Below are 27,541 nucleotides of genomic sequence, written 5' to 3'. Positions count from 1 at the left end.
AGAGTAATTCTCTGAATTTTTCTGTCAGGTTGACCTAGCAGTGCCACAATTAACAAGAGAGAGCACTGGGATAGTTAGCCATTCCCCCAGACTGCTGAACAGTACAAACCATACTATGGCACAATATACTGAATTGTAAAGGCTTAAGGCTTGTAGAGGAAGCTTCCAGATTAAAGCTTCTGCATCACGGTATGCCTTTCTGAATCCTGCCTGAAGTCTTGTAAGTAGTCAGGTCATTTAATAGTTCTATGTACTCTTCTCAGTACAAGTCTATAACATTCAAATTATTTCCAATTTAAAAACTTTTGTTAGGCAAATTAACACATACTATTCTGAATAAAAACATTACAATGAATATTGCCTTGATAAGGAATGCCTTTCATTATGCACTTATTATGAGGTCTTTAATATCTTGCACAAACTACAGCTCAAAGTTGTATCCATATAAATTTTTATTTACCTGTCATGTTTTACTATAACAGACTATACTTCTGGAGGTTGCGTTCCCTGGTCTATCACACTAAAGCTGTATGTCTCTTACTACATAAGTTTTAAGGCTGTCTTCTTCACCACCTTAGTGGGCTTATCCCTTGGCTCATTGACATATTGAATTTTTGTAAATTCAAAATTAAACCTTAGGTTATCTGGTGTTGTCCCTGTAGTTAGATATGTTGAACATTTGCACCCTCTCATAAGCTTTTTGACTGTCACATTTACAAGTTATTCTTTTCTTCTTTAGCCATGAAACTGCAGCTTGATGTTTAGCTGTAGCCATAAACAACCACTGCTCTCTGTGTTATTTCTTCTGTGTCATAGCATGGTTTGTACTGTGAGCTGTTAAGTGTTGCAATGTTGTCACATTTGATAGAAGCTGAAAAGCTAAAGATTGTGAAAATACTTTCCTAGACAGGGATCATACCTCTCAACTGTCCAGATTTTTGCAGAATGCCCAGATTTTTGGCTAATATTTTTGGCCTGTTCCTCATAAAATGTGCAGTGTTCTGGTAAATCACTGGGATGATCTAAGGATTTAAGTCACTAAATAATGACATACATTAGAGTTTCAAACTTCAAATCCTTCAGAAAATATATATTAAAACAAACCCTGTTTCTCTAGCAACTTTCTAAGTTAATAAAAGCAGTATTTAATATATGTCCCTATTTTTGGACCTTTGCACCCTGATTTTGTTAGACTTTGTCCAGATTTCTTGCAGTAAAAGTTTAAGAGGTATGGCAGGGATTACAACATTGGGTGATGTCCATGTTACAAGCTTCTTAACTGGGACTAAGGAATACTTCTTTGTCAGTACTAGTAAAGAGTCGTCCCTCTTGTATGTTTATTCCTAAAAGTCTTAACTTGTACTCATGTAGGCTGGTTTTGGTCATTCAGACATCTAAAACGGGTGTAGAGTGGTAAAGTAATTTTCTCCCTCTCTCTTTTCCTTTTCTTTTATGGTTATATCTCTTGACACTGTGTTTCCTTTGGCTATGTCCACACAGTCTGCTGCTTTATCATATCTGTTTCTTCATCCTTTGTAACAACAGTCAAACTAGTTATCTGTATCAGTTCAAGTGACTTTCATATGCTGAAACCTGACAGACACGGTACAGTTATGTGTAGTATCTGGAAGGCTGATCTTGTGATCACTTACATTTGCTTTTTTGTGAAAACAACCCTCAGGGCAGAGGCATTGCTGAGTTGTATGAGTGTGTCCTGGAACTACTTTCTGCAGCTGTATTATGGATTTAATGTTTTGAAAATGTCACTTGTCATTAGGATTAAAAATGCATTCAAGTGTATTAGCCTTCCCACATTAATACTCATTATCCCGATCTTCTACTATTTTCATTTCTTATGCTTAGTAATCACTTGTACAGTTATTTTGCTCTGTTAATGTCTTCTGTCACACTCTGACTTGCATGGCACATTATTTATATTTGATGTTATATATTTACTCTTGCTCCGTCTCTCACTTATCTTATCTCTTTCTTTCTCTCCTGTTTTTGCCTTTTGTACTTGTACTCTTAAACACTCCAACAAAATGATTAAACATTTTACACTTTGTATATATATTTCCCTTAACTGGACATTATCTTTGGTGCAACAGTTATCCACATCTATGCCACTAGACTGACTTGTCGCTTTATTTTTTATTGCTGTTTTAATACACATATATTTTGGCTTACTTTAATTTGTTCAGTTTTACATCTATTGACAGCCCTTTCTAACCTGCTGTTATATCTATGCTTCCTTCTATTTTCTTGGCCTTTATTATGACAGTTATAGTGAATTTCCAAAATCATATTTTTTTCTCCTAATGTTAAATCTGAATTTGACAAGGTGTTTGTATTCATGCTTCTTGAAGGTTTGAAGTATCTGTATCTTTATTTATGTATCTATGTCTGAAAACACACAGTTCCTTGCCAAGGCCCTTAATATTGTATACTATATGTGTTACTTAATATTCTTTTTGTACTACATATCCGATCTTAAAATGTATTTTATTGTATTCAGTATATGTACATTTATTTATATGTATATCATTAGATATTTAATGTATTAATACATAAAACAAGCTCCAGCAACACCATTCATTTTTCCTTAAAAGTGATGTTTTCAAAGATTTAAAATATTCAGATAGAAACAGAAGGCATTATATTCCTTATTTACCTAAAAATAGAAAACAGTCTAATTGCAGTTTTTAACAAAAAATAAATATTTTATATACACATTTTTGATCCTTTAATTCTTTAAGTATCAGATGCAGGTCTCCTTTAAGAAGGCAATAAACTACAGAGAAGAGAGTGACTTACTGCGATCGTTCAGAATAACATAAATACCATGAAATCATTTAATTTTCTTTGTTAGGAATCTTTGCACCTTCTCCAGCTACATCAGACAGTATGCAAGGAGGTTGCAAACTAGGGTGCAGTATTCTATAACTGATTTTATAAGAGCTGTATAAAAGAAGACAGTTACCTTTCTGTCTTGACTTTCACCTCCATGTATGCAGGATCAGGTGGGCGATATATACATATATATGTATTACATTAGCATTCAACATTTTGATAACAGATTGCACTACAGTGGTGCGATCTCGGGAATATATGACTTGCAGGGGGTGTGGGGGGTGCACAATTCTTAAGGTAGCTTCAGCACAACTTCCTGAGGATCTGACATCACCTCCTGACATTCCAAATTTGTTCGAATGCGGAAATCGACTTGATGATTTTCGACATTTTGTACAAGTGACATTGCTAAATTCGCCATGTCAGTTCAAGCAAGTGAATAGATTTTTTTTTACTTTCAACTTTTTGATAGTAAACCATATATGCATATAGAGATAGATAGACGCACACACACACAAATATATATATATATATATATATATATATATATATATATATATATATATATATACACTCATCTCTCTCTCTCTCTCTCTATATATATATATATATATATATATATATATATATACATACAGATAGATATATTATATATAGATACATACATACATGTCTTTAAAAATCCTCTAGTGCTGTTTAAAACAAATAAATAAACCAAGGTGTTCTTTTTACGTTATAAAAATGTATGTCTTAATCAAAGAGTACAAAAATCCATAAAATGACAAAATGTTTCAATCGTATTGGGATACCCTAGGTATCTATAAAGATCTATTGAGTATATTGTGTGTTTATCTGTCACTTGGTATACCATAGTGTTTTATAATTTTGCAGCCCTTAATTTTAACGGGTCTATATTAGATCACCGAACACTTAGGTTAGCAAACGGTGATTAATCGACCCCATGTAAGCGAAAGCTTACAAAACCAAACTGTCAGAACAGCGATTTTTTTCAAAAAAAAAGAAAACACTTTAATACATGATATTAACTGGGGGTCTTTGCCCCCACACTCCCCAATGTAGGGGGCTGTGCCCCCCATACACCCCCTACTTAAATATACCAACTCTGAGACCGCACTACAGTGCTGAAAATGGCAAACTACCAAAGCAGCCAAGCAAATTCTTTCCCAGGGAAAGAATTTGCATACATGCCGCTTCCATATTTTGCCATTTCGGCGTTTACAGCTCAACTAAGTCACATTCGCTAACCTGCATCTTCGGTCAGTTGAAAGGAACCCATTTTAACAATAGGGTGATGGAAACATTCTCATTAATTCCTTGAGTAGTAGTAGCATTTAATCTCAACTGCTAATCTAGTTCTTTGTACTCGACTCTAGTTTCCCAATTTCTGCCCCAATGCCATGTGAAATAATGTCGAATATACCAAATTTAAACCCCTCAAAGTGTTGACAGTTAGTAGAGTGTTTATACAAGGCATTGTTAATATTATGACATCTAATATCATATATGTGTTCATAAATTCTTTTATTTAATTTCCTCTGCATTTTTCTAATGTAAAATGTTGGACAGGCAGAGCACTTAGCAATGTAAACTACCCTACTTGATGTACGTGTTCCATCCCTCAGATAAGCATGGGTGTTGTTTAATGGGTCCAAACATAACTTCCCCCAGAAAAATGTTGGAACAATCGTTACACCTTTCACACTTACTGATTCCCTTAGTTGCTTTCAGTAAAGTGTCTTGGTGGGTGTTATAACTATTCTTTTCAACAAGGCTTTTTATATTATTGGCTATCTTGTAAACAAAATGTTTAAAAACAGTACCTGTAGATCAGAGTGTGCAATGTACCTTTAAGAAACATTCCAGTCAGTGGGCATGTGCATATTAGTACTGACCACATGCAAGCAAGAGTGCCATTTTGAATGAGCAGCCAGAGTGAAAACATGTATGAGTGTAGCAGTCAGTCAGTTAGTTAATTTAAGTTTAATGTTCCAGTTATCCATCCTGATGTGTCTGTGTGTAATAAACTACTTAATCAAACACCCAAGCTTCATTGTCTTATTAAGATACACAAGAGGAGTGACATGGTATCAGAATGGGATCCAGAGTCAAAAACATGAGGCACACAGTTAGAAATAGAAGAATATATATCATCCAAAGCTCAAATCACTAGCAAACGGGTCAGAAATTAATTTCCTGGTACTAAACCTCACTTAAATTATTTTTTATACAATGACTATAAAACAAGGCATTCAAAACCCTCAAAATGAACTTCTAATTAAACGAAATGTCCAAAACTGTGATATATTGATAATAAATATTCAAAATAATTATGAAAATGTTTGAAACAATATCTAAATCACATAAAATGTATAAAAAAGGGCAAACAACCATATTTTTTTGCACTCTACTACTTTTTCGTATTAACTAAAGATATTCTAAGAATCTGAAGTGTGCAAAGTGTTGGCAAGTGTGTGCATTATTACAGTATGTCATTTCACAAAGTACAGTAATTTCAAAGAGATTATTGCGCATTTGAATATTATTACAAGTACCTGGTGTATGTGCATGTTCGTATATAATTACAAGGGCCAAGTTCCCACTGTGTTTCAAGTAATTTGTTGGCATGGCAGATGGATTTCACAGACCTGCTCCATTACTGTTTGATAACAATACTGCAGAAAATTGGAGAATATTTGAGCAAGAGTACAATATTTTCATACAGGCTGCTTTTTCTGACAAAGATGCCATCAAATGCATTCATTCTGTTTAATTTAACTGGTTCAGAAGCCATAGAAAGACAGTATTCATTTGTGTATGCACCCACTGTGCTTGCAGGGGAGGGGAAAAACCGCCATACTGTAGTGCCAGCTGAAACGCGGGAAGACCCTGAGTGCTTAAGATGTAAATTTAGAAAAATGTGTAACCCCCAAACAAATATTACAATGGAAAGGCACTTATTTTACACAAGAGATCAAAAGCCTGGTGAAACTTTTTCAGCCTATATAACCGACTTGAGAAGTAAGGCTAAAACGTGCAGATTTAGTGATCTGAGAAATGAGTTGATAAAGGATAGGCTTGTGTGTGGTATTAATAATGATGCAGTGAGAAAGATTTTGCTTTGAGACAGTGTTTTAACATTAAATAAAGCCATAGAGATTTGTCAGATATATGAGCTTACAGAAGAGCACACAAATATGCTTACAAATGTTCACAAATGAGAAAAGCATACTTTCAGTGCCTACCAGTGATAATGTTGATAGCATGCAGCACAAAGTTAAAAGATACAGGCCTAAGCATATGGCCACTCCAGTAAGACCCAAAGCAGCTTCAGTAAGGCCTAGAGTACATGCAGCAAAGCACAGGGGTGACTCAGCAAAATCAAAGAATGTGCCCCCAACTAGCCTTATAATCAACTGTCGTAATTGTGGTGGTAACCATGAACCCAGATGAGGAAAGTGCTTAGCTTTTGGTCAGCAGTGCCACAAATGTAAAAAGTGGAATAATTCCAAAAGCCTTTGGAAATCAAATGAGGCTCATTATTTTATTAAAACAGAGCACACAAAAAGGCAACTTGATTAATTAGAAAGCTGCAACCCTACTTTTTATGTTGATGGTGTGTCTGTGCTTGGTGAAACAGTCAATGCAGTAGATTTGTGGGCAAAGAACAAAGTTTTTTGTACTGTTCAGACTAATGGGAGACCGGTAGAGACCTCAAAGTAAATACTGGTTCAAAGTGCAATGTTATGTCAGCAGAAACATTTGCTAGAGTAAAGCAGGAGAACAACTTGATTTGGCAAAGTGTGCGAAGCTTGTTGCTTATGGTGGTGAAGAGATTCCAACTAATGGCTCAGTAGTGCTTTAATGTTACTCTGCTGGAAACAGCTACGATTTGAAATTTTACATAGTCAAGAGACCCATGCAGTCATTATTAGGCCTCAGAGACAGTTTAAAAATGGGACTGCTTTCATTTAATAAAGAAGTTCACCATGTAAGCTTGAATGATAGCTCAAATCTCGCCCAAACTATTTTTTTCTGAGTATGCTGATATTTTTGCAGACAAACTAGATGAACTCCTAGTTGTTCTACAACCATATAAAAGGATTTACAAGCTTCTTGAGATTTACCACAAACCACAGCTTCAACAAAGTGGACATTTAGACCTCACCATCAGCAAGAACCCAAACTTTGGACAACTCACCAATGATTTATACCATAAACCCACTCAAGTGAACCTATTTCTTCACTACAACAGCATGCACTCTCACCACCTCAAAAGAAACATGGCAAAATCTCAGGGCCTTAGGATAGCTAGGGTCTCAAAAGAACTAGAAAACTTTGCCAGAAACATTCACGAACAGGAGAGAGACTTTCCTGGATAGAGGCCACAGTCAAAGACTCCTGACTGAAGTCCTCAGCCCTATTACTCAACAAAGAAGCTCAGATCACTCTGACATGATCCAACCAAATCATAACCCCACAGGAACCTAAAGGCAATCAGCAGCCACAGGTCAGACAGCAACTGGAGGCTCAGCATGACTCTTACTTATTCCCTAGACTACAGCAGAACTCAGGAAATCATTAGGAATGATTGGGTCATCCTAAAAGAAAACAAGAATTTAAACCTGATATTAGCACAACAACCACAATTTACAGACAAGAGAGTATGTAACATCCGGAGTTATGTGGAACATCAAAACCCCTCAAAGGACAGCAATGGAGGTACCTACTATTGCAGTGACCCACCATGTACATACTGCAGATTCAAACAAAGTACAACAAGGTTCCATGCTTCCTTATTATTCTTCATCTTTATAAGTAAACATACCCATATTGTACTTTATCCTTCTCTATGCAGATGGCATGATAACAGTTCACACAATCAGTACCCAACCTTAAAACAGACCTAAAAACATATTTCCTAGTGCTAATCTACTCAGTCTCCAATAAAAGCCTCCTTCTCAACTCCAACAAAACCAGCACTGTGGTTTTTGACACCAAACAGAAACTTAAGAAAAACACAAAACCCCATGGAAAACACCACCTCTTTTAAATATCCCAGCACTTGGCTTGATCCCTCCCTTAGCTTCTGCCCTTACCTGAACTACACAAGAGAATGGTTAATTCTCTACTACCATGGGCCAATAAAATCTCCTTTTTTACTAAAACTTCCAGAACACCCATAGACAAAAATATTCTACTTTCCCAACTTACATATGGCCTCCCCTTCGTAGCCTCAGCATCAGAAACAAATTCGACACCCATTCAAACAATAGCCAACAAAATTTGTAGATTTGTTACCCTGTCCCCTAAAAAGGATCATCACTTTAAAACAGTGAAAAAAAAAGCAAAATGGCTCCCTGTTCAACAGTGTTTATCTTTTCCTAGTATTCCAGCTATTTAAACTCCTAGTCAACCAAACTTTCTCTCCCCTAGCAGATGAAGTAATTAGACAACCTTCATCTTACAAATTCAAAAACCAGAATCACTCTGCCCTCACACTGCAATCCCTCTTCCAAAAGAAAACACTCCATTGTACAGATCACTACTTCTCTATGCCATGTCCTAAACTCTTGGAAAGTATTTCCCAACAAATAAGACATCTAATTTCAGCCAAAATTTAGGAGTCAGCTAAAGGTCCACCTTGTCTCATCAGCGAAATTTCATTGCATCTCATCTAGTCACATCACCTGATCTGAGAAATATCACTCTATCTCTCTCTCTCTGCTTTTCTCCTACTGGTAACATGCATACTGTCCCTTATTAGGCATATTCTATTGCACCAATTTACACTTTTCACTCGTGTATTCTTTTGCTTAACATAACTTCCCTGTCAAATTACTTACAGACTTTGACATCCTTCACCCTACTCAACTAATCTATCATTCCCACTTAACACTCAGCTGTAATTATTACATAGACACCTCATTTGCTACATTATATTTGTCTTAATTTATTGTAAATAATGTGTATTACAGTTATATATATTCTCTATACTTTTGTTACCTGATAACGGTGTTTTACACATGTATATTTTCATTATATTCTTGCTATGTCTCAGTAAGTGTAATTCTGACTTTCTTTGTAATGCTGGTCTAAGAATGAAGTGGGTCATTTGAGATCAATGTTCTACCACTGTAAACACATTTTAAATAGATTAATAAATAAAAGTAGTGTTGCAAGTCATCTGTTTAACTATGTTTAGTTAGTTCACCAACATTAGTTACAAATGTGGCAGTAGAAAAAGAGGATAGGCTGCTATCCTGTCCATCTGGGTCACCAGACTCAGATGAGATGACTACTAAAGCTATAAAGGTTAATGCTAAAACAAGTCCACTTTTAAGTGTTTTACCTAAAATATTGTAATGCCTAGTTGATCTTTTCCAGGACACATTAAGCAGGGCCGTCCTTCTGTTTCTGAAGTCCTAAGTGAAAAGGCTCCATGGCATGCCCACCCACACTCAACTGCTGCCTAAGCCATCTGGGCTACTCACACTCCAGATTACTTTTTTTCTTCTTTTTCTCTGTGTGTCTTAGTCTTCAGTTTTCCTGTAGTTATTCATTCATTCATCCAACTTATTCTAAGTAAGCAAGACTGCACTCTGATAAATGTGCAGGAAACAAATGCATTAAGCCATAAGGGTTCTAGATGCACTGAGATGCATTTTAAGAGTTTTTTAAACACTCGTTTTCATGCAGTGATTGTCTGAACAAAAACAATGATCAAAAAGGAAATTTAGTACTATAGTTCAATTTTGTTTTTTCCTGTATCCTTTCAGCAATAACGAAATTAAGATAGAGGTCTAGGGGCTGCCAGACACATGGGATTATAGATTTTCAGAAGTGCATTTTAGAACTTTTTTCTTTTTTGGGTGGCCACGGTAGTGCAGTGGTTAGCATTGTTGCCTCACAGAAAGAGGTTCTCAGGTTCAATTCTTAGCTGGGATGCCTTTTGTGTGGAGTCTGCATATCCTCCCTGCAGTCATGTGGGTTTCCTCAGGGTGTGCTGGTTTCCTCCCACATTCCAAAGACATGCAGTAGGTGGATTGGGCACTTTAAATTGCCTGTAGGTGAGAGTGTTTGAGTGAGTGGTACAAATGAACTACTGTGGTAGGGCTAGCCACCTGGTGATGTAAACCTTGACTTGAGATGATTGTCACTGTTGAAGTGACACCTTGACCCCATGTGCAAAAGGGGTAGTGGATGGATGGATTTTATAGCTTTTTTCAACCTTTTGTTATAATGATGGCTTGAACAAAAATCATGCTTGTGGAAAAGAAATTCATTCCTACTTTTTTTATATTTCATGGAAGAAATAAGTTATGTCCAGCTTTTAATGCTCAAAGCTAACACAACAGCAGTTCACAATAAACTGAGAAGATAAATTATTGTGAAGATACATAAATCATATCTGGGAATAGTACCTGCCTGAGGCCCCTCCCCTCAAAATAGGTAGAATCAACTAGAACATAACTTATTTGCTGTCAGATGTGTATGTAACAAGCATGCATATTTATTCTCCCTCAAAAGATAGCTGCTTGTATATGCATCAAATGCTTGATTTTAAGGAAAATGAAAAAAAAAATTCAATTATGTTTCTAACTTGTCACTTCTAGAGGCAGTACAGTGCTGCTATACCAGTTATAGTGACCCTCTGTACACCCCTCTGACGTTTGTGAGGAAAATTAAAAAATAATGACCACACTGTCCCCAGCCCAACACAAGATATGACCTCTGAGGTTTGGAAAGGGTGTTAACAAAATAATGACATTGTCCCCTGCCCTCCCACACAAGTACAGCAACCTTCTGTGAACACCCAGGAGCAGGGCTGGTTTTAGATTAGCTGGGTTTTGGGGCAAAGGCGATTAGTAAGCCCTTGTCAAAATCTACTTATGCAGCCTTGTTGCATGGGGGACAACCAGCACTCAGAAGTTCTTCATTTTTGGGTATTCTGTGATGCATTTATTCCTTTTTTGACAGCTGACTGTTAAACTGAGCAAATGACAAAAGGGACAGTTACTTTCACCCAGGCAACCTCCCACCAAGCAGTAATAGCCATTCTATATACAATTTGGACATTTGATTGTGATAAAAGAGGATAACCCTGTAATGTATTTCACTTTTGCACCAATAAAATAGTTGCCACACATTAAAATAATGCTTCACATACTTACATTAGACCTGCAAAACCAAAATAATAAGCAAACAGCAGCACACAGCTGGTCATTGTCCTTCACAGAAAACAGTTGCAGCAGTTATTCCTAACCTGTCTATGCATATCAGGTATCCAATTAAGTAGCCTATCCTACATCTCACAAGTGCACACAAGTCCTACAAAGCCAGACAGTGACTTTTTAAACTGAGCAAATGACAAGTAGGTCAGTTACTTTCATCCAGCTGTCCACAACCAAGCAGTTCATATTTACGATGTCTGATGGCTACATTTATTATTATTATTATTATTATTATTATTATTATTATTATTATTATTTCTACACAGCATACCTTTCAATCTTCAGACATTGAAATTAAGAACAAAGGCACTTGGAGCATGGCTATACCCAGCTAAAAATCAGGATATTTAATTAGCATTGCATTTTAAATGTAATTTGAATGCCAAATAGCACAAAAATGTCCCCACTTCAATTAGGAATGTGGGCATACCTCTCAACCTCTTAAAACAAGAAAGCTGGACAAAGTCCAAAATAGTGGGGGACAAAGGGACAAAAATAGGAACAGATTTTAAATATTGCTCTTATAAACTTAGAAAGTAACTAGAATAACAGGAGTTGTGTTAGCATGCATTTTCTAAAGGATATGAAGTCTGAAACTCAAATGTATGTCATTATTCAGTGACTTCAATCCTCAGTGTTTTACCACAAAATCACAAATTTTATAAGGAACAGACCAAAAATATGAGGCAAAAATCTGGACATTCTGCATAAATCTGGACAGTTGAGAGGTATGAATATCGGATACTACTCATTAATGCATATTCAAAAAAGAGGGACAAAAAAGCACATTATCAAAGGGCTAGTGTATAAGCTATAGATTTTCGTGAACTGTATTGAAAAATTCCTTTACACAAGGTCATTTATTTTTGTTTCCAGGAAAAGGAGGTGAGAGATATGTGCCTTCTTTTTTTGTTGTTGGTAGTGGTATGTTGGTCATGAAGTCTACTTCCAAAAATAGAGCATCCTGTGTAGGGATAAATCAGGTCTAACATTCCAACATCCATACAAAAATCACAAAGTCAGAGAAATAATGTCAAAAATATCTGACTGATCATTGTGTGTTTTCTCACAAACAGTAATAACACTCCTCTCACCATTCCTCAAGCTGTATTGTATGTCCCCAGCCTTGTCACATTTTCCCAAATCCGATCTCAGTTTAATATAAAATGTAAAAAAGAAAAAAAAAAGGACCTTCACACCTCCTACATTTTAAGTGTGAGGTCTCTACTCTCATGACCTCGCAATGTTAAATGTGAAGTAAACATCAACTTAAGTGGTCTACAGGACACACACACACAGACGCACATGCAAACGAACAACCACATGCACATGCACAGTGCTCATTGTGCCACAAGAGCATTGTTTTTTACTTGTGAACTATATTTATTTTTCAGAAAAAAATAAATATTGTTCTAAAGATAAAAAATAAATGGGGAAAAAGCTCCCTTCCAAGTATGCTGCCCTAGGTGATTGCCTAGTTTGCCTGTGAATAAGCCCAACCTTGACATTAAGTAATGGTTTTATGCCTGACTTATGAAAAAAGGTGATTGTTATCCCAATACCTAAAGACAGTAATTCTACCTCAGTTATAGGTTACAGTCCAATAAGTATAGCAAGCATTACTGGAAAGATTTAAGAGAAGATTGTGATGCCCGTGCACTGGCCCAGTAATAAAGGAGCCTCAGTCCTCACCACTAGCACCAGTGAGGGGCGTGCACATTGGGAAGGATAACAAGTATGCACACAGTAAAGTACAATTTCCCTTAAGAGCACACAGAGATCACAGTCAGTCTGGGGCTGGTTTCTTCCTTTCTCTCCAGATCCCCAATAAGACTCCCCACTAGCACAGCTATAGGGTTCAGATCTCAGCTGAGTAGTCAAGCCAAAACCTCCAGTACCCTGTCTGTCTAACCAGTGCTTTGTGTCCCTGCCCAAGTAGCTGATACACACACACTTTGAGATTTGGTTTATATACAAACACACAGACACTCCTGTGAAAGGCTGGCAGAGGTTCTCCAGCTATGACCCCTCCTGCCAGGCTATAATATAGTAATCACTGCCACCAACTACTCATCAGCTACTAATAAGGCCCTTCCCAAAGGGTGACCAATTTCACTGTGTAATATTACTGTTATCCAGATAGTAAATGTAACCCAGGGCTAAGGCTATTCTGGAGTGGTTTAGTACAGTATCACTAAATACATGCAAGTACTCTAGAGCTTAAATTATCTCTACACAAAACAGCCACAGTTGAAAGGTTTAAAAATATTTAATAATAAATAATAAAAACACAAGACAATACTTATTACTTCAACACAATGACATTACAGAGTTCAGAGATCACCAGAAAATGCTTTAAATAATACTATAGAATAGTCTGACATAAATATAGAAATCAGCTAAACTAATCTGGCTATTTCTATATGTCTCTAAGAGAAATCACTGTTCTAAATAAATATCTTACTTACAGAGCATGAAGTGCTGGTGAGTTGATGTGTTCATGTTCAGACAAAATCCAAAATGGTTAATTCTCTCTCTCTCTCTCTCTCTCTCTCTCTCTGAAAAAGTCTTAAATTGATAACACAGTACTGCTGAGTCATTTCACATTACATCATTTTGATACTTCTCTGGTTCCCAGGCTAACAGAAACTCAAAATTTATATTTCTTAGTAAGGTGCACCTGGCCAGGAAGCCACAACAGTAAAAGACATTATACATGTAAAACCTTAGAAATTATCTCTTAAATAAAGACAATAGAAAGAATTTCCTGGCCCAGACATCCTGTCTCCAGCTTGAGATCAAACGGTCATACAATGCTTGACTTATCATCTTTCTCCATCAGAGTCCACCTGCAATCCACTACAAATACTTAGTTCAAGGGCCCTCCCTATCATGGTAAGGTTTCATCATGTTAACATTTGTGCCCCTGCCTTCTGCCTAGCAGTTCTACCATGTAGTTAACATCACTTACCTTTCTTACCACCTTGTAGGATCCCACCCAAGCTGCTTGCAGCTTGTTGTATCTGGCAGGAATGAGAACCATTACCTGTTGCCCTATAGCATACTCTCTAGCTTGAGCATTCCTATCATACCAGACCTTTTTCTGCTGTTGGGCTTCTGCCAGGTTCTCCTGGGTCAAGCCCATGAGTTCCCTGAGCCTTGTCCTGAGGTTTAGGACATATGCCAAAACAGACTCCTTGTGAGATTCACTCTCACCTTCCCACTCATCACAAATTAAATCTAGAGGCCCCCTCACCCTATGCCCATACAACTCAAAGGGTAAAAAACCTGTGGATTCCTGGGGAACCTCTCCGTAAGCAAACAGCAGATGGGGAAAATTCCCGTAGCATGGACTTGAGTGCAAGAGTTTAACCTCTCAACAAGACCATTAGTCTGGGGATGGTAGGGGGTGGTCTTTAGGTGCTTTAACCAACTGTACTTCCACAGACAAGCCAGCAGGTCTGACATGAAATTGGCACCTCTTTCAGTCAGTATTTCTTTTGGAAAATCTACCCTGCTGAAAACCTGTAACAAAGCATTTACCACCTTTTCCGCCTCAATGAAGGAGAAAGCCACTACCTCAGAGTATCTTGTAGCATAATCCACTATCACTAGGATATAGTTTTTCCCTGTGTAACTTGGGACACTCAGAGGCCCCACAATATCCATAGCTACCTTCTGAAATGGCTCCTCAATCACAGGCAAAGGCATCAAAAGAGTTCTCACCTTGTCTCCTGCCTTGCCTCCCTTTTGGCACTCCTCGCAAGTCCTGTAGTACCCTGTTACATCTCTGGAAATTCCAGGTCAATAGAGGTTCTGCATAATACAGCTCTTTGTACGTTTTATGCCCATATGACCTGCAAAGGGAACATCATGGGCTATGGCTAAAAGTGCCAGATGGTAGGCTGTCGGCACTACCAACTGCTGTATTCTTTCACATTCTAGCCCTCCCTCAGGGGTCCACTCTATACAATAACCCTTTGTTCCAATATACAGATTCCCCCTTCCCTTGAGAATCATGTACCTCACTAGCTACCTGCATGAGGCCTTGCAATGTAGGGTCTGAGAGCTGAGCCTGTCTCAAGTCTCTTTTTGTAACCCTTCCCAGCTTCCCTTCCACAGGAATTCTGGTATCCTCTAACAGCAGCGCCTTACTATCAACCTGGGTACTACTATGCACCTCTACCTTTGCAGTCAGTCTGTCCAAGGGAACATCAGTACCCACAAGTAGCTGTGGCTCACCTTCAGTCTCACTGCTACAGGGTATCTCCCTCCCTGAAGTAACCATCTCATCAGTCCTGGCTGCAAGGGTGTGGTCTGTCTGGGTCTCCCCCACACTACCAGACCCATATGCTTGTCTCCAAGCCTGACTGTGTGTAACTGCATGAGCACATGGTACTGCATTATCAACATCATTCCCTATCAGGACATCTGCAGGGATATCCTCAAACACACCTACTTGCTGGCTTCCTTTTTCACCCTCCCAGTCAAGGTGAACCTTAGCCAAAAGTATTTGGAATGGGGTCCCTCCTTAAAGCTCTGACTGGAGTAGACTGCCCAAGCAAATAGTGCTCCTCTGTAACCATTGCAGGCTTCATAATGGTTATGTCAGAGGCTGTGTCTCTCTTAGAAATCAAGTTGATAATCTCATTTGAATACAATCTACCTACAGGCAGATTTATTTTATTTATTTTTATTTTACATTTGTTGACCGGGATAGTCCGACTGGAATCATGTCCATTTTCAGCGAAGGCCCAGGGAGAAAAGCTCCAAGACAAACAGCAGCAAATAATAATAATGAAAACATTATACAGAAATGATATATACAAAGAAAGAGCAACAAGAACAATGGTTAGGATTAACCCCTGGATATAGCCAGGAGAGAAGAACAATAATAGTAACTTGACTAATATAATTTATACACATTTAGGTATGTTAGCCAGGCTTGTTACAGTAGCAAAGCCAGTTTAGAGCCAGATGTTGTCTGAGTCTGGTTTTAAATTGGGTTAGGGAGGATAGCAAAGTAATATCAGCTAGGAGTAGGTTCCATACTCTACCCATAGAGTTTGCAAAGAGGGAGTCACCAGCTACATTGCCAGTTTTGATAGTTTGTATTAGTAGTTTGTTTGAGGATCGAAGCAGTCTTGGATTGCTATAGGGGGTGACAATATTTTTAAGGGCAGGTGTATTATCTGGATTTAGGAGGATTTTCTTAGCCACAACCAAAAGGTTAAATTGTATAAGACTAGGAAGTTCTAGCCACTCAAGTTGTTTGAGGTCGATGCAGTGATGCGCTCTAAAGGGCAGGCCAGTGGCAAACCTGGCAATGTGATTGTAACATGTTGACAGTCTGTTAAGAACAGACTTGTTTAGATTAGAGAGAAGGGGGGAAGCATATAGAAGGGTTGAGAGTAGGTGTGAACGGGCTATGGCCAGCTTAGCTGGAGGAGTAAGGAAGGCTTTTATTCTGTATAGAGACTCAAGTTTTTTATTGATGGTCTTGATCACTTGATTTACGTGTAGGTCAAATGTGAGATAATTATTAATAATGACACCTAGTAGTTTTGTAAAAGAGTCAGGGGAGATAATTGTCTCATCGTTTGCTTTTATGGTGAAGGTAAAAGCTGTAGATCTATGTGTGGGTGAGAATAGCAGCATTTTAGTTTTTTTGGGATTTAGTAAGAATCGACGTTCAGAGAGCCAATTTTCAATACTATTAAAGGTGGCCTGGGTTGCAGAGCTCAATTCTGAAGGAATGTCTAAGTCAGTTGACACTCTCTTACATTGGAAGATACTGAGTGATGCAGCCAGGGCTTTGATAACTTATTAATCGTTTGGATAACAGCCTGGTTACATGAGAGAAGAAAAAGAGTGAAAGTCAAGTGTGAATATTTTGAGGAAGTAACTTAATGTAGGTGTGCCGCAGGTTTCTGTCTTGGGGCTTTTTTAACTTGTTCATGTCTACTTCTACCTCCACAAGGAATGTTTGGCAGAGGTGTAGCTCGCTGTTTTGTGCACCCAGTGCTGTCCCTTCGATCTAGTGTCCCTCTGAAGAAAAAAAGCTCTTCTCATAGTTGAAGAGCAAAAAAAAGCCGTTTGCTCTTCTCAGACAGCAGAAAATGCTTGCTATCACTACAGTGCTTCAGTTCAGACGGCAAATGCAATACCAGCATTTAAATGCCAGTGTACAATAAAGAGCGATTGGAATCAGCTATTTACATCCCCTAACACTTTGTGCCCAGGATGGCTGCCCCCTTTGCATCATCCTGACCACACTATTGCTGTTTGGACTGCTTATTATGCAGATGGTATTAAAATTGGGACTGTGGTGGGTAATGTAGATGATCAAACTCTTTTACTGAAAATCATAGACAGCTTATGCAATTAGTTTGTACCTTATAAGGCAGAGTTTAACCCTCAAAATGTAATGTTTTATATTTCAGAAAATCCAGCAATGTGTATCCCTGTTATAGATCATGTAATTTTCAATACAGTACCTATTGCAATGGATCTTTGAATAATAGTGGACAATCATTTTAACTTCAGTGAATGTGAGCTATATGTTGTAAATTGCTGTTATAGAATTGTGAAGGACATCTTCAGAGCAATATACAGCAAAGGCAATAAGGTACTGATTCCCTTGTATATTGCTTTGATTAGATTTCATATTGAATATGGTTGGGTGGGGGGGTCTGCATATATAACAAAATGTGTATACTATGTGTTTTTTTCCTGCAGCTAACCATTGTCTGCTCCTAGTGCATTTCCTCATCTACTGGATCTATGAAACCCCTTTGCTAACCCTGGACTGACTCTGAAGTTGTCAAGTCAAAGCTACTTGGAGCAGCATCACAGTGTTGCTGATGAAGTTCTTTCCTGCTTAGGTTTGTCCACATCCCTGCACTCACTCATGCAGCTCAAAGTGGTGACATGGAATGGGATTCTGGAATATCATCCATGCCTCTGTGTGCAACACAGAAAAAAAACCCTACCTTCTTGTAGACTGCACTCCCCAAATATCCCCAACCACCAAAGATCAATCACAGATATGTGCTTGACTATGTGCCCTCCCCCAGAATGGGCAAGTCCATCCTTTCTGCCTTGCTGTCAAGTGTCCCAGCTGCTAACTGACCTTTGTTTCACTTGGGCCATAGTCAGGGCTTTATCACTCTATATAATCACCGAGGTTCATTAGTAATTGGACTTAATGGTCTTTACTGTTAGACCAGATACTAGCTCAATGCAATATTTTCTTCTTTTGCTAACTATTACTACCATTATTATCATTGTTATCTGTTTGTTTTATTTATTCTGAAATATGTTTTCTTTATTTGCACACAGACAGCTAAAGTCTAATGGTGGAATCACTATAATATACAGAAATTAAATTTATAATCACTGCAAGTATTCTTCATTAGATCACTGATGCAGTATTCTTAACATCAGGGACTTCCCCCGCAACGGTCCTATCCATCTGGCCAACCTTGTAAAGCTCAGGATCCTTCACCTGTGAGGTATACATTGATCCTAGGCATGTGCCAGGGTGCCGGTGTAAGAGATACATGCATCTGAACCATTTTCTGAACTTTCATGCCACATTCATATATGCAGACATCCATCAGCATCACAAGCATTTTCTGTACCATCTGTTAACATCTCTGAACCTCAGACAGATAAGTACCCCACTGGAGATTTTTTCTTCTTTTACTAAAGACTTTGTGGGTGTTAATATTATGTTTGTGTCAAAAAAGGGAAGTGTGACCATGGTTAGCAAATACCTTATTGTGGCTGCCACACGTTGTTTATTTTGTCTAGGGTGGAGCATGACATTAAGCCCTGTGAAGTCTGTCAGGGTTTAAACTCTAAGAAGTCACTTTAGGACCCTTCTCCATTATCTTGAGAACAAGAGGTTATCACTGGTGTTGTTGCAGCTATGTCATCTGCTTCTTCTTCAGGTTTCATGTTTGATCCCACAGCTAAAAAGAAGTAAAGGGAAAAGGTGCTCAAAGAAGTGTACAATTCAGGCTGGACCTCCATTTCTTCTTCTAGATCTGAGATGGCAGAACCCAGAGATGCACTTTTGCAGCCCCTGCCACTACGAGGCCGCTATGATCAGGAATAAAAGCACATCCATCACTACAGGCCAGCTTGTCTCTTCTACTGTCAGCCATCCAAAGGCAACCTCCCTCAAGAAGTCATTAAATAAAAGCTGAAGAGGAATTTCATCAGGTACTCATCAGAGAAGAGAAGAGATTTAAAGTTGCAGCATAGACTAAGTCTAACACTTTCCAAGGAAGCTTCAGGTCGACATCCCTCAAAAAAAGGTATCAGAAATAAAAACACATATCCCTTCCTTCTACTGCTAGACAGGTATCTTCTAAGAAAAAAAATCCTTAAACCTCTCAAAGGATTGCTAAAGGATATTTAAGCCTTGCAACCAGGACAAAATCTTCCTCCTTCTCTTCCTACCAAAAGAAAAACAAAATGGATTATTCTGTAGAAGTTGATCACCCGGATCAAGAAGGCCTAGATAATGATTCTCAGACCACTTCTCTTTCTGACTATGAGTCTGATGTGGAAGTTACTTTTTCCTCTAACCCTCAGAATATGGAGATCTCTTTTGGTAAGACAGTTTCTAAGATGAATCAGTTTGTCAAGTTGGACGGGAGATAAATATCTGAGGCCTAGATAATGATTCTCAGACCACTTCTCTTTCTGACTATGAGTCTGATGTGGAAGTTACTTTTTCCTCTAACCCTCAGAATATGGAGATCTCTTTTGGTAAGACAGTTTCTAAGATGAATCAGTTTGTCAAGTTGGACGGGAGATAAATATCTGACGCTCAAAACAGATATTTTGACCTATTCCATATGGATTTTTATAAATCTATGGCTATTCACCCAGTGCTTGGAGCCTTTGATGATCCTTCCTTGCATAATCTCTTATTCCAGATTCTCAACCTTCAGCTCCTCAAAGGCTAGGCAGATTTTACAGGTTACAAGATTTACACAAATATCTTTATTAAAACTGTTATTGCTGACCCTGTTATTATCTCTGAGGACTTGAGGACTTGGCGGAGGGAGATAATCTCTTTCACATGGTAAGGAGAACAGAAGAACCCTTGACAGATTCAGTGTAAAAATAGATACCGCTGCAATCTTGTCTTTTAGGCTTATAAATTGTCAAACACATATGATTAAATTCCCGTTAGCTGTGTTTGACAATATGGGTCATTTCTGAGATTCCTAACCAAGTAATGAGATCAAAACTTCAACAAATGTTGAATTTGCCTTTCAAATTGCTAAACAGTCCAAAAAGTGTGAATATGGTGATATTGATGTAGTATCTAAAACATCTGCTCTTGACTCTGTCATTCACAGGCATGCATGGTTGAGGTTCGGCCTTTACCAGACAATGCAAATTATTAGTTACTGAATGCTTCTGTGGATAAAAAATTTCTGTTTGACTGTCCACAGCTGAAGTCTTCAAGAAAATGGAGGCGATGTAAAGTGATACAAGGGTAAACAACTCTCTCTTTCTTCATTACTAGAAATGATAGAAATTACCCAGTAAAACCAGTTCCGTTCTTTAGAAACCAATCCAAACCTAAGCAACAAAAATCAGTCAAAAGCCAATTTAAGAAAAAAATGGCACAATTACTCTAAGGACAAACAGAGAACTTTCCAGGGTTCCAAGAATAACAGAGACCACACCTGACTATGCACCTCCATCACTGCTTCTCATGCCTCTTCTCCACCCTGGCCAGCCCCCCACCTGCCTTTCCCCCATTATTGTTGGTAAACTTTTTAATTTCCTGTCATTAAAGGAACAATTAATTCAGAATTGCAAGTGTTAAGCACCATAAGAAGGGGTTAAAAGTTTAAATGGAATTCCAAACAATGCCTCTCAGGCATTCCTCAGGTTCCCAGACCTCATCTGTTGTTTAAAACATTCTCCTACTTGGAATGGTAGAAAAACTGCTTCCACACTTATGGGTTTAAGAAGTTTATTCAAGATTCTTTCTAGTCACTGGAAGAGAAGTAGACTGGAGGGCAATTTTATATCTAGCCAGTCTCAACACCCTTTTAAAGGTTCCTTGCTTCTAAATGCTCTTTTGGTTACTCTGCATTTAAATGATATTTACTTACACATTCCTATTCACAGGAGTCACAGGAAATATTGGAAAGTGTCCGTTAAACACAATCACTTTGGACAAGCATTCTATATTCCCTTTCATCTGAATACAGTGGCAGATTCTCTAAGCAGGTCCAGGACAGACCCTCATGAATGGATGTTAAAACAATAAATCTTCTTCCTTTTATCCATTAGTTCGGAGTTCCTCATTCAAACTTGTTTACATCAATTCAAAACAGGCGACTGAGTGTATTTTGCTACAGAACTCCTTGAAAACAACCAAGAACAATAAAAGACTTCTCAGTAACTTGGAAGGGGAAGTTTCTATTTGTCTTTCCACCTTCAGATGATAGGAAGGCATAATCCGAGGATATTGCTGCTGACCCATTTTTGCCTAAAACAATACTGGTTTGTGGGTCATTACTGTCTCTTCCTCTGTTGGTGGATCTTCTTACTCAGGACAAGGAGCCACTAATACATCCCAAACTATAGACCTGAAGCTCATGGTATGTATGATAGGATTTTAATTCCTTTCAGACTCCAGTTCTATCAGGGCATGTAGCAAATTCTTTGAGAGGCTAAAAGACCTAATACCAAAAAGTCTTATATACCCAAGTGGAAAGGTTTTTCTATCTGGTCTCAATTTAGTGGACAGGACCCTAGTACAACAGGGGCTGGTCCTTCAATATGTCTGTGAGTTGTTTAAGTTTGGCTTATCCTACACCTGTTTCAAGTTGCATATTTCAACAATCTCTGCTTGTTTGCTACTGGATCCTCCTTTATCTAATCCAAATTAAGATCAAACTCTTTCTCAAGGGAGTTATCCCATGAGAGGCTGCTCCTCGGGATTTGAATTATGTCCTAGAAAAGCTAACTTCACATCCTTTTTAACCTGCTGCTAATTCTTTGAAGTTTTTTGATCTGGAAAACAACCTTGTTATTAGCCTTGACCTCAGCTAGAAGAGTTTCTGAGTTACAGCCTCTTTTCTGTATTCCTCCCCCTTTTTTATTTATTTATTTATTTTTTTATAAAGGTTAAATATGTCTTCAAACCAGTCCTTCTTTCATGCCTAAAATGGTTTCTAAATTTACTCTTAATCAGTCTGTCCAGCTACCTGCTCTCTTTCCAAATCCTAAAAACAAGGGAATAAGAATTTGTCACTGTTAAATGTTCCTAGACACCTTAGGTTTTACTTATTAGAGACAACAGACCAGAGAAAATGTGACCAACTCTTTGAGTCTTTTGCAGGAAAGAAAATGGCTTTCCAGTATCTAAACACACTATTCTCAAATGCATCTGCAGTGTGTAATTCTTTTATGGTATCTACATCATGACAAACAGCTACCAGGAACTGTTAAAGCTCACTCTACCAGAGCAGAAGTTACTTCTGGGTCTTTAATATAAGGGGTGGACTTGAAAACATTCTAAAATTAATCACTTGGTCCTCGGTCCACACCTTTACAAAACATCACAAACTGGATGTAAAGTCTTGAGCAAGAAGTGGATTTGTTAAGACCATCTTTCATGGCATTATAACTTTGGAGGGAGGATCCCCTTCCTCCATCCAATCTGATTAAACTCTGGGAGTCATCTCAGACGTTATGAACATTGCAACAGTGATGTAATGAAGAACATAGTAAGTACACCTATGTAGATAATTTACCTTAAAGGTGGACATTTGAGTAAGTCACTGCTGCAGTATCAAAACTCACCCTCCATCCCCTCTAGTGATACTGTTTTGAGGTTTTACCTTGATGCGGGGGGGTCGGGGGTATTTCTTAATCTCTTTCCTTCCCCCTTCCTAAAACATCCTGTGCTTCAACAAATAACTTTGCTTTTAATACTATTACTCAGGTTTCACACATTTTTTAGAAAGTTATTCTTCTAGTTAACTTATTTTTATCGGGGCAAGAAAGTTCTGAAAGTGACAGACATTTTTGTACCTCATGGGGGAGGGATCCTGAGCTTTAGAAGTCTGACTGGACAGACAGGATCTTTGCAGTGAAAGTCCCAGGTGTAAATACTAGAACAGAAATCTATTTTAACATCTACCATTATGGTAAGCCACCTATACAACTGTACTTTCATCATATGAATCTTTCCCTTACACAGATTTTCTTCAGAAAAGTAATTCTTCTCCTACTGAAGTCTTTTATTTTTGTTCTATGTTTTGCAGCATCGCTGTAGATGGGCCTTTTGGTTCTGCAAGTTCTGATGTGTTTCTCTATCAGGTCAGTGTATGCATTGCAGCTGGGATAGGAGTAACGCCATTTGCTTCTGTTCTGAAATCCATTTGGTACCAGTGCTGTAACTCTAATACAACCATGAAGCTGAAAAAAGTAAGTGTCAAAAGAGAGCTAACTATAAATATTTAAAAAATACTTTCTAGGATTGCTAAATGGATACAATATCCTGAATTTTTTTTTCTTTGATCCTGAATAGAGGGTTTCATAACCATCCACAGCTAAAGCATAGATAGAACTACTACCATATTTATGTAACAAAAAGGAATTTCTAAAAAAATAAATAAATAAACTCATAAAAATCACAAGGGATGTGTATGTGGGTCTGCCAGTGCTGAATACACATGGAGATTGACCACTGGTTTTAGGATCTTTCCCAGCGTACTTTTAAACAGAAACTACCCAGTTTGTTCCAAACCCTTGCTACAAAAAATAAGTTTAATGGCTGTTTGGCAGAAGTAAAAACTAGGTTGTAGTTGGCAGTTATCATTTTTTATGATTTATATTTTATCATAAGAAATATCTTACTTCAGGTCAGATATAAAAGCAGAACATACTGTAGTTTAATTTTCAAAAAGAATTGACAAACTACAGTTATCTCAGACCTCATATAAACTGCTTCATGCTAATAGAAAATACATTCCTTATTAGCAAAATCTGACTTGTCTGGGGAAAATAGAAATATATGCAGAATGTTGAGTCTAAACTATCAGCAGTTCCCCCAAGAGGATACATATACATCTACCACAACATATGTAGATGTTCTGAAGAATATACCCACAAAAGTCTTACTTCAACCTCAAGAAACCAGAAGTCCATCAAAGCCAGAACATTATATTTGTAGCACGCTGTACAGACTTCTCATGACTACACTAAATCACACATTATATAGCATGCTACCAGGAATAGTCCATAATGGTGATGAGATACTGTAGGTCTGGACAGTCCAATAGTTATCATTAGGACAAGGATAAGGAGGTCATTTCTAAAGAAAGGGTGGTAAAAGGAAGATTTTCTTTCTTTCTTTCTTATTTACATCTGTTTACCAGGATAAATCACAGATCAAATATGACTCATCCTAGGTTTCACAGTACTAGAAGTGAAGAACAGAGACAGTATAGGATCATAGGATTATAGGATTATAGGAGGTTACTAGGCTATTAGCTGTAAAGTGTCTACAAGCCTAGCCATGTTATACCCTTGTTCCCTTATGGACCAATATAGATAGTGTATGTATGCATGCAAATGTACGTTCAGCACCTGATGCCCTGTCTAAGATGGACTTATGTGAAACCCCTAGTGAAAATGTATGGTTTCTCATCCAAATGTCCAGGTTATGCTTAAACAGGGTCATTGAGGAGCGCTGTTTCACACGAACTGGGAGTTTGTTCCAGAGGAGTGTCAACCTCTGGGAGACATATCTGTCTCTTCAGCATGTCCTGTTAATATTGCAGGCTAGGTTAAGATCCCTAGAGCAAGTGAATATTGTCCCATTCGATTTGCAGATGCGCAGCAGTTTCATCAAGGCAGGGTCTGAGACTGCTCTGTAGGCCAGGCACAAGTCATGTCTAAGCAGTCTATACAATACTGAGTAAAGTGATAGGGCCTTCAGTCTGTCAGTGAAGGTCATGTAATGTAGGCCCTGAATTTTCTTAGTGAGAAACCTCTGAGGTCTTTCCAGATGCTGCAAATGTCTGGTAAGGTACATACAGAAGGGAGCATTGTAATCTCTTATTGGCCTGATGAGAGCTGAGTACAGGGGAGGTATAACCTCCTTAGTTGTGGATGCTATATCCTTGCTTATGAGGTGTGCACCGTAGAAGGCCTTCCTTACTACTGTGAACACCTGATGATCAAAATTAAGGCTGCTATCAACTTGCATTCCTAAATCTCTCATCACTGGGTTTGAACTTAGGGGGTATTATTAATGTTGTAATTAGCAGGGGTTTCTCATTTGCTGAAGGGGATGATAATGCACTTATTGTGTTTAGTTTAAGTCCGTGGCTTTGACACCAATCATTTGTCTATGTAAGCCCATTTTGTAGTATGTTGATATCTTTGGGGGATTTGATGATTGCCCCAGTTTGCAGTCATCAGCAAACTTGGTAAGCCATAGGCCATCTATTTTCACCTGGACTTCTAAAAAATAGATACCAAACATTAAAGATCTAGCACAGATCCTTGTGGAACACCACTGCTAACAGGTTCGCTAGTAGAAGTGGCATCCCCCATTTTGACTGTATATGTTCTGTTTGTAAGCCAGTTGGCAACCCATCTAATGACGTAAGGGTTAATCCCCAACTGTGTGAGTTTCTCAATGATGTCTGAGTGAGGGATTGTGTCAAAGGCCTTGGCTAGGTTGAGATAGGCAGTGTGAATTGTTTTGCTTTCATCCAGGACCTTGGTGACATTCTGGAAGAAGTCCACCAGGTTTAGCAGGCAAGATCTGCCTTTAACAAAGCCAACTGGGTCAGGTCAAGAGTTTGAAGGTCACCTATATCCTTGTTGATAAGGTCCATAATGATTCTCTCCATGGCCTTGCAGATAAGGCTGGTTAGGCATATGGGTCTACAGTACCCGGGGTCGGTTGAGAGACAGCCTTTGTGCAAGGGGATTATGGTTGCTGTTTTCCACTCAGTTGGGACAAAGTCAGTGCTTAGACTGAGATTGAAGAGCCTGCTCAGTGGTTCTGCTAACTCCTGTTTTAGACCATTTAATAAGCAGTCTGGGATGTTGTTTGGTTTCATAGATGCTGCATTTTTGGCCTTGGAGAGTGCGGCTATAACCTGCTCTCTGGAAATATTAGGCAGAGGACTGGAGGCAGGTATGTTATGGGGTATGATTGCTGGGGATAGGGGGGTGAAGTTTTCAACAAACCTGTTAGCTAGCATGTTGGCGATATCCTCAGGTTCAGTATAAGTGATACTATGCACAGCTAGTTCGGCACAAAACTGGGCCTTCCCTTTTATACTTCGGACTTATCTAAAGAATGCTTTGTGATTTTCCTTGGCTAGAGATGTTAATTTAGTTTTGTAATTAGCTTTAGAGGTGTTTACAAGGGTCTAATCTGCTTGTTTATGCTTTGAGGGAGTTCTTTCCTTGCTGAGACCATTCTCTCTTGTTTTTTGACAGCAGTTTCTTTATCTTATTGTATAACCTATTTATGCTGGATGTCTACCGGGGTGGCTTATTTTTTCTTGACTGGATCTGTGTACACTTCAGTATAGAGGTCACTGTTGTCAGTGTTGGCAGGGGGTCTGAATCTATTGATGACATCACTCAGTAGGCTAGAGTTTGCTTTGGAGAATTTTTTTAACCTTTTTGCTCCTGAGAGTGGATAAGGTATGGTTGTTACTTCGATCGAGACTGATTTATGATCGGAGTTTACCAGGAAGGGCCCCACACATGGGGGTGGTGCAGCAATCCCCTATGTTGGTGAGCACTATGTCAAAGATGTTAGAGACCCTTGTAGGGGTGCTGACAATCTGCTCCAGAGCATTTGTATTAAGAAAGTTCAGGAACCTTTGGGCGAGGGCCTTTGTGCTCATATATGTTACCCAATTGAGGGAAGGATAGTTAAAATCGACCATGACCAGGGTATTTGGCTGTACTGAGAGTGACTCAAGTAGGTCCAGGTAGGCTGTGTGGTTTTCATGGTTCATGGTCTGGGTCTTTCCTACAGTTAGTTGGACTTGGAGTAACTCTAGGGAGTTGCACTGTTTAACCAGTCTAGAGGTGTATTTGTCTTTAATGAAGAGGGATATTCCTCCTCCCTTGTTTTTTTCACATTCACTTTGTGACCTGAATGTCTGGAAGGCATTATAGCCCTGCATGGCTGGGGTACTCTCTGAGGCCTTGAACCGTGTTTCTGTGACTGCGCAGACATCAGCATCTTCCAGGGTTAGAAGTGCTTCAAGTGAGTGCAGTTTCTGATTTAGACTCCTAGCATTAAACAGCATAACCCTGAGTTTGTTTCTGGGGGATATGTTTACATCAGGAATTTTGTTCTTCTGTCATTACCTATAAAAGGAACTATGGGGGAGGCAAGTACCCTTGCCAGC

At 38.5% G+C, this 27,541-nt stretch overlaps 1 protein-coding gene across 1 annotated transcript in view; it reads left to right on the top strand.

Annotated features, from left to right (window-relative positions):
• The window catches only part of NOX3 (NADPH oxidase 3), a 650,715-nt gene that overhangs the window by 519,005 nt on the left and 104,169 nt on the right, over positions 1 to 27,541 (top strand). Inside the window, exon 11 of the mRNA XM_044063461.1 lies at positions 23,414 to 23,576. Coding sequence (XP_043919396.1) covers positions 23,414 to 23,576 — 163 coding nt within the window. The remainder of the gene's footprint in view (positions 1 to 23,413; positions 23,577 to 27,541) is intronic.

Source organism: Protopterus annectens, chromosome 1.part0, assembly GCF_019279795.1.
Source record: "Protopterus annectens isolate FY-2018-M chromosome 1.part0, PAN1.0, whole genome shotgun sequence".
Lineage (NCBI taxonomy): Eukaryota > Metazoa > Chordata > Ceratodontiformes > Protopteridae > Protopterus > Protopterus annectens.
Note: the sequence above shows the minus strand (reverse complement) of the source record. Positions and strands in the feature narration are given on the sequence as shown.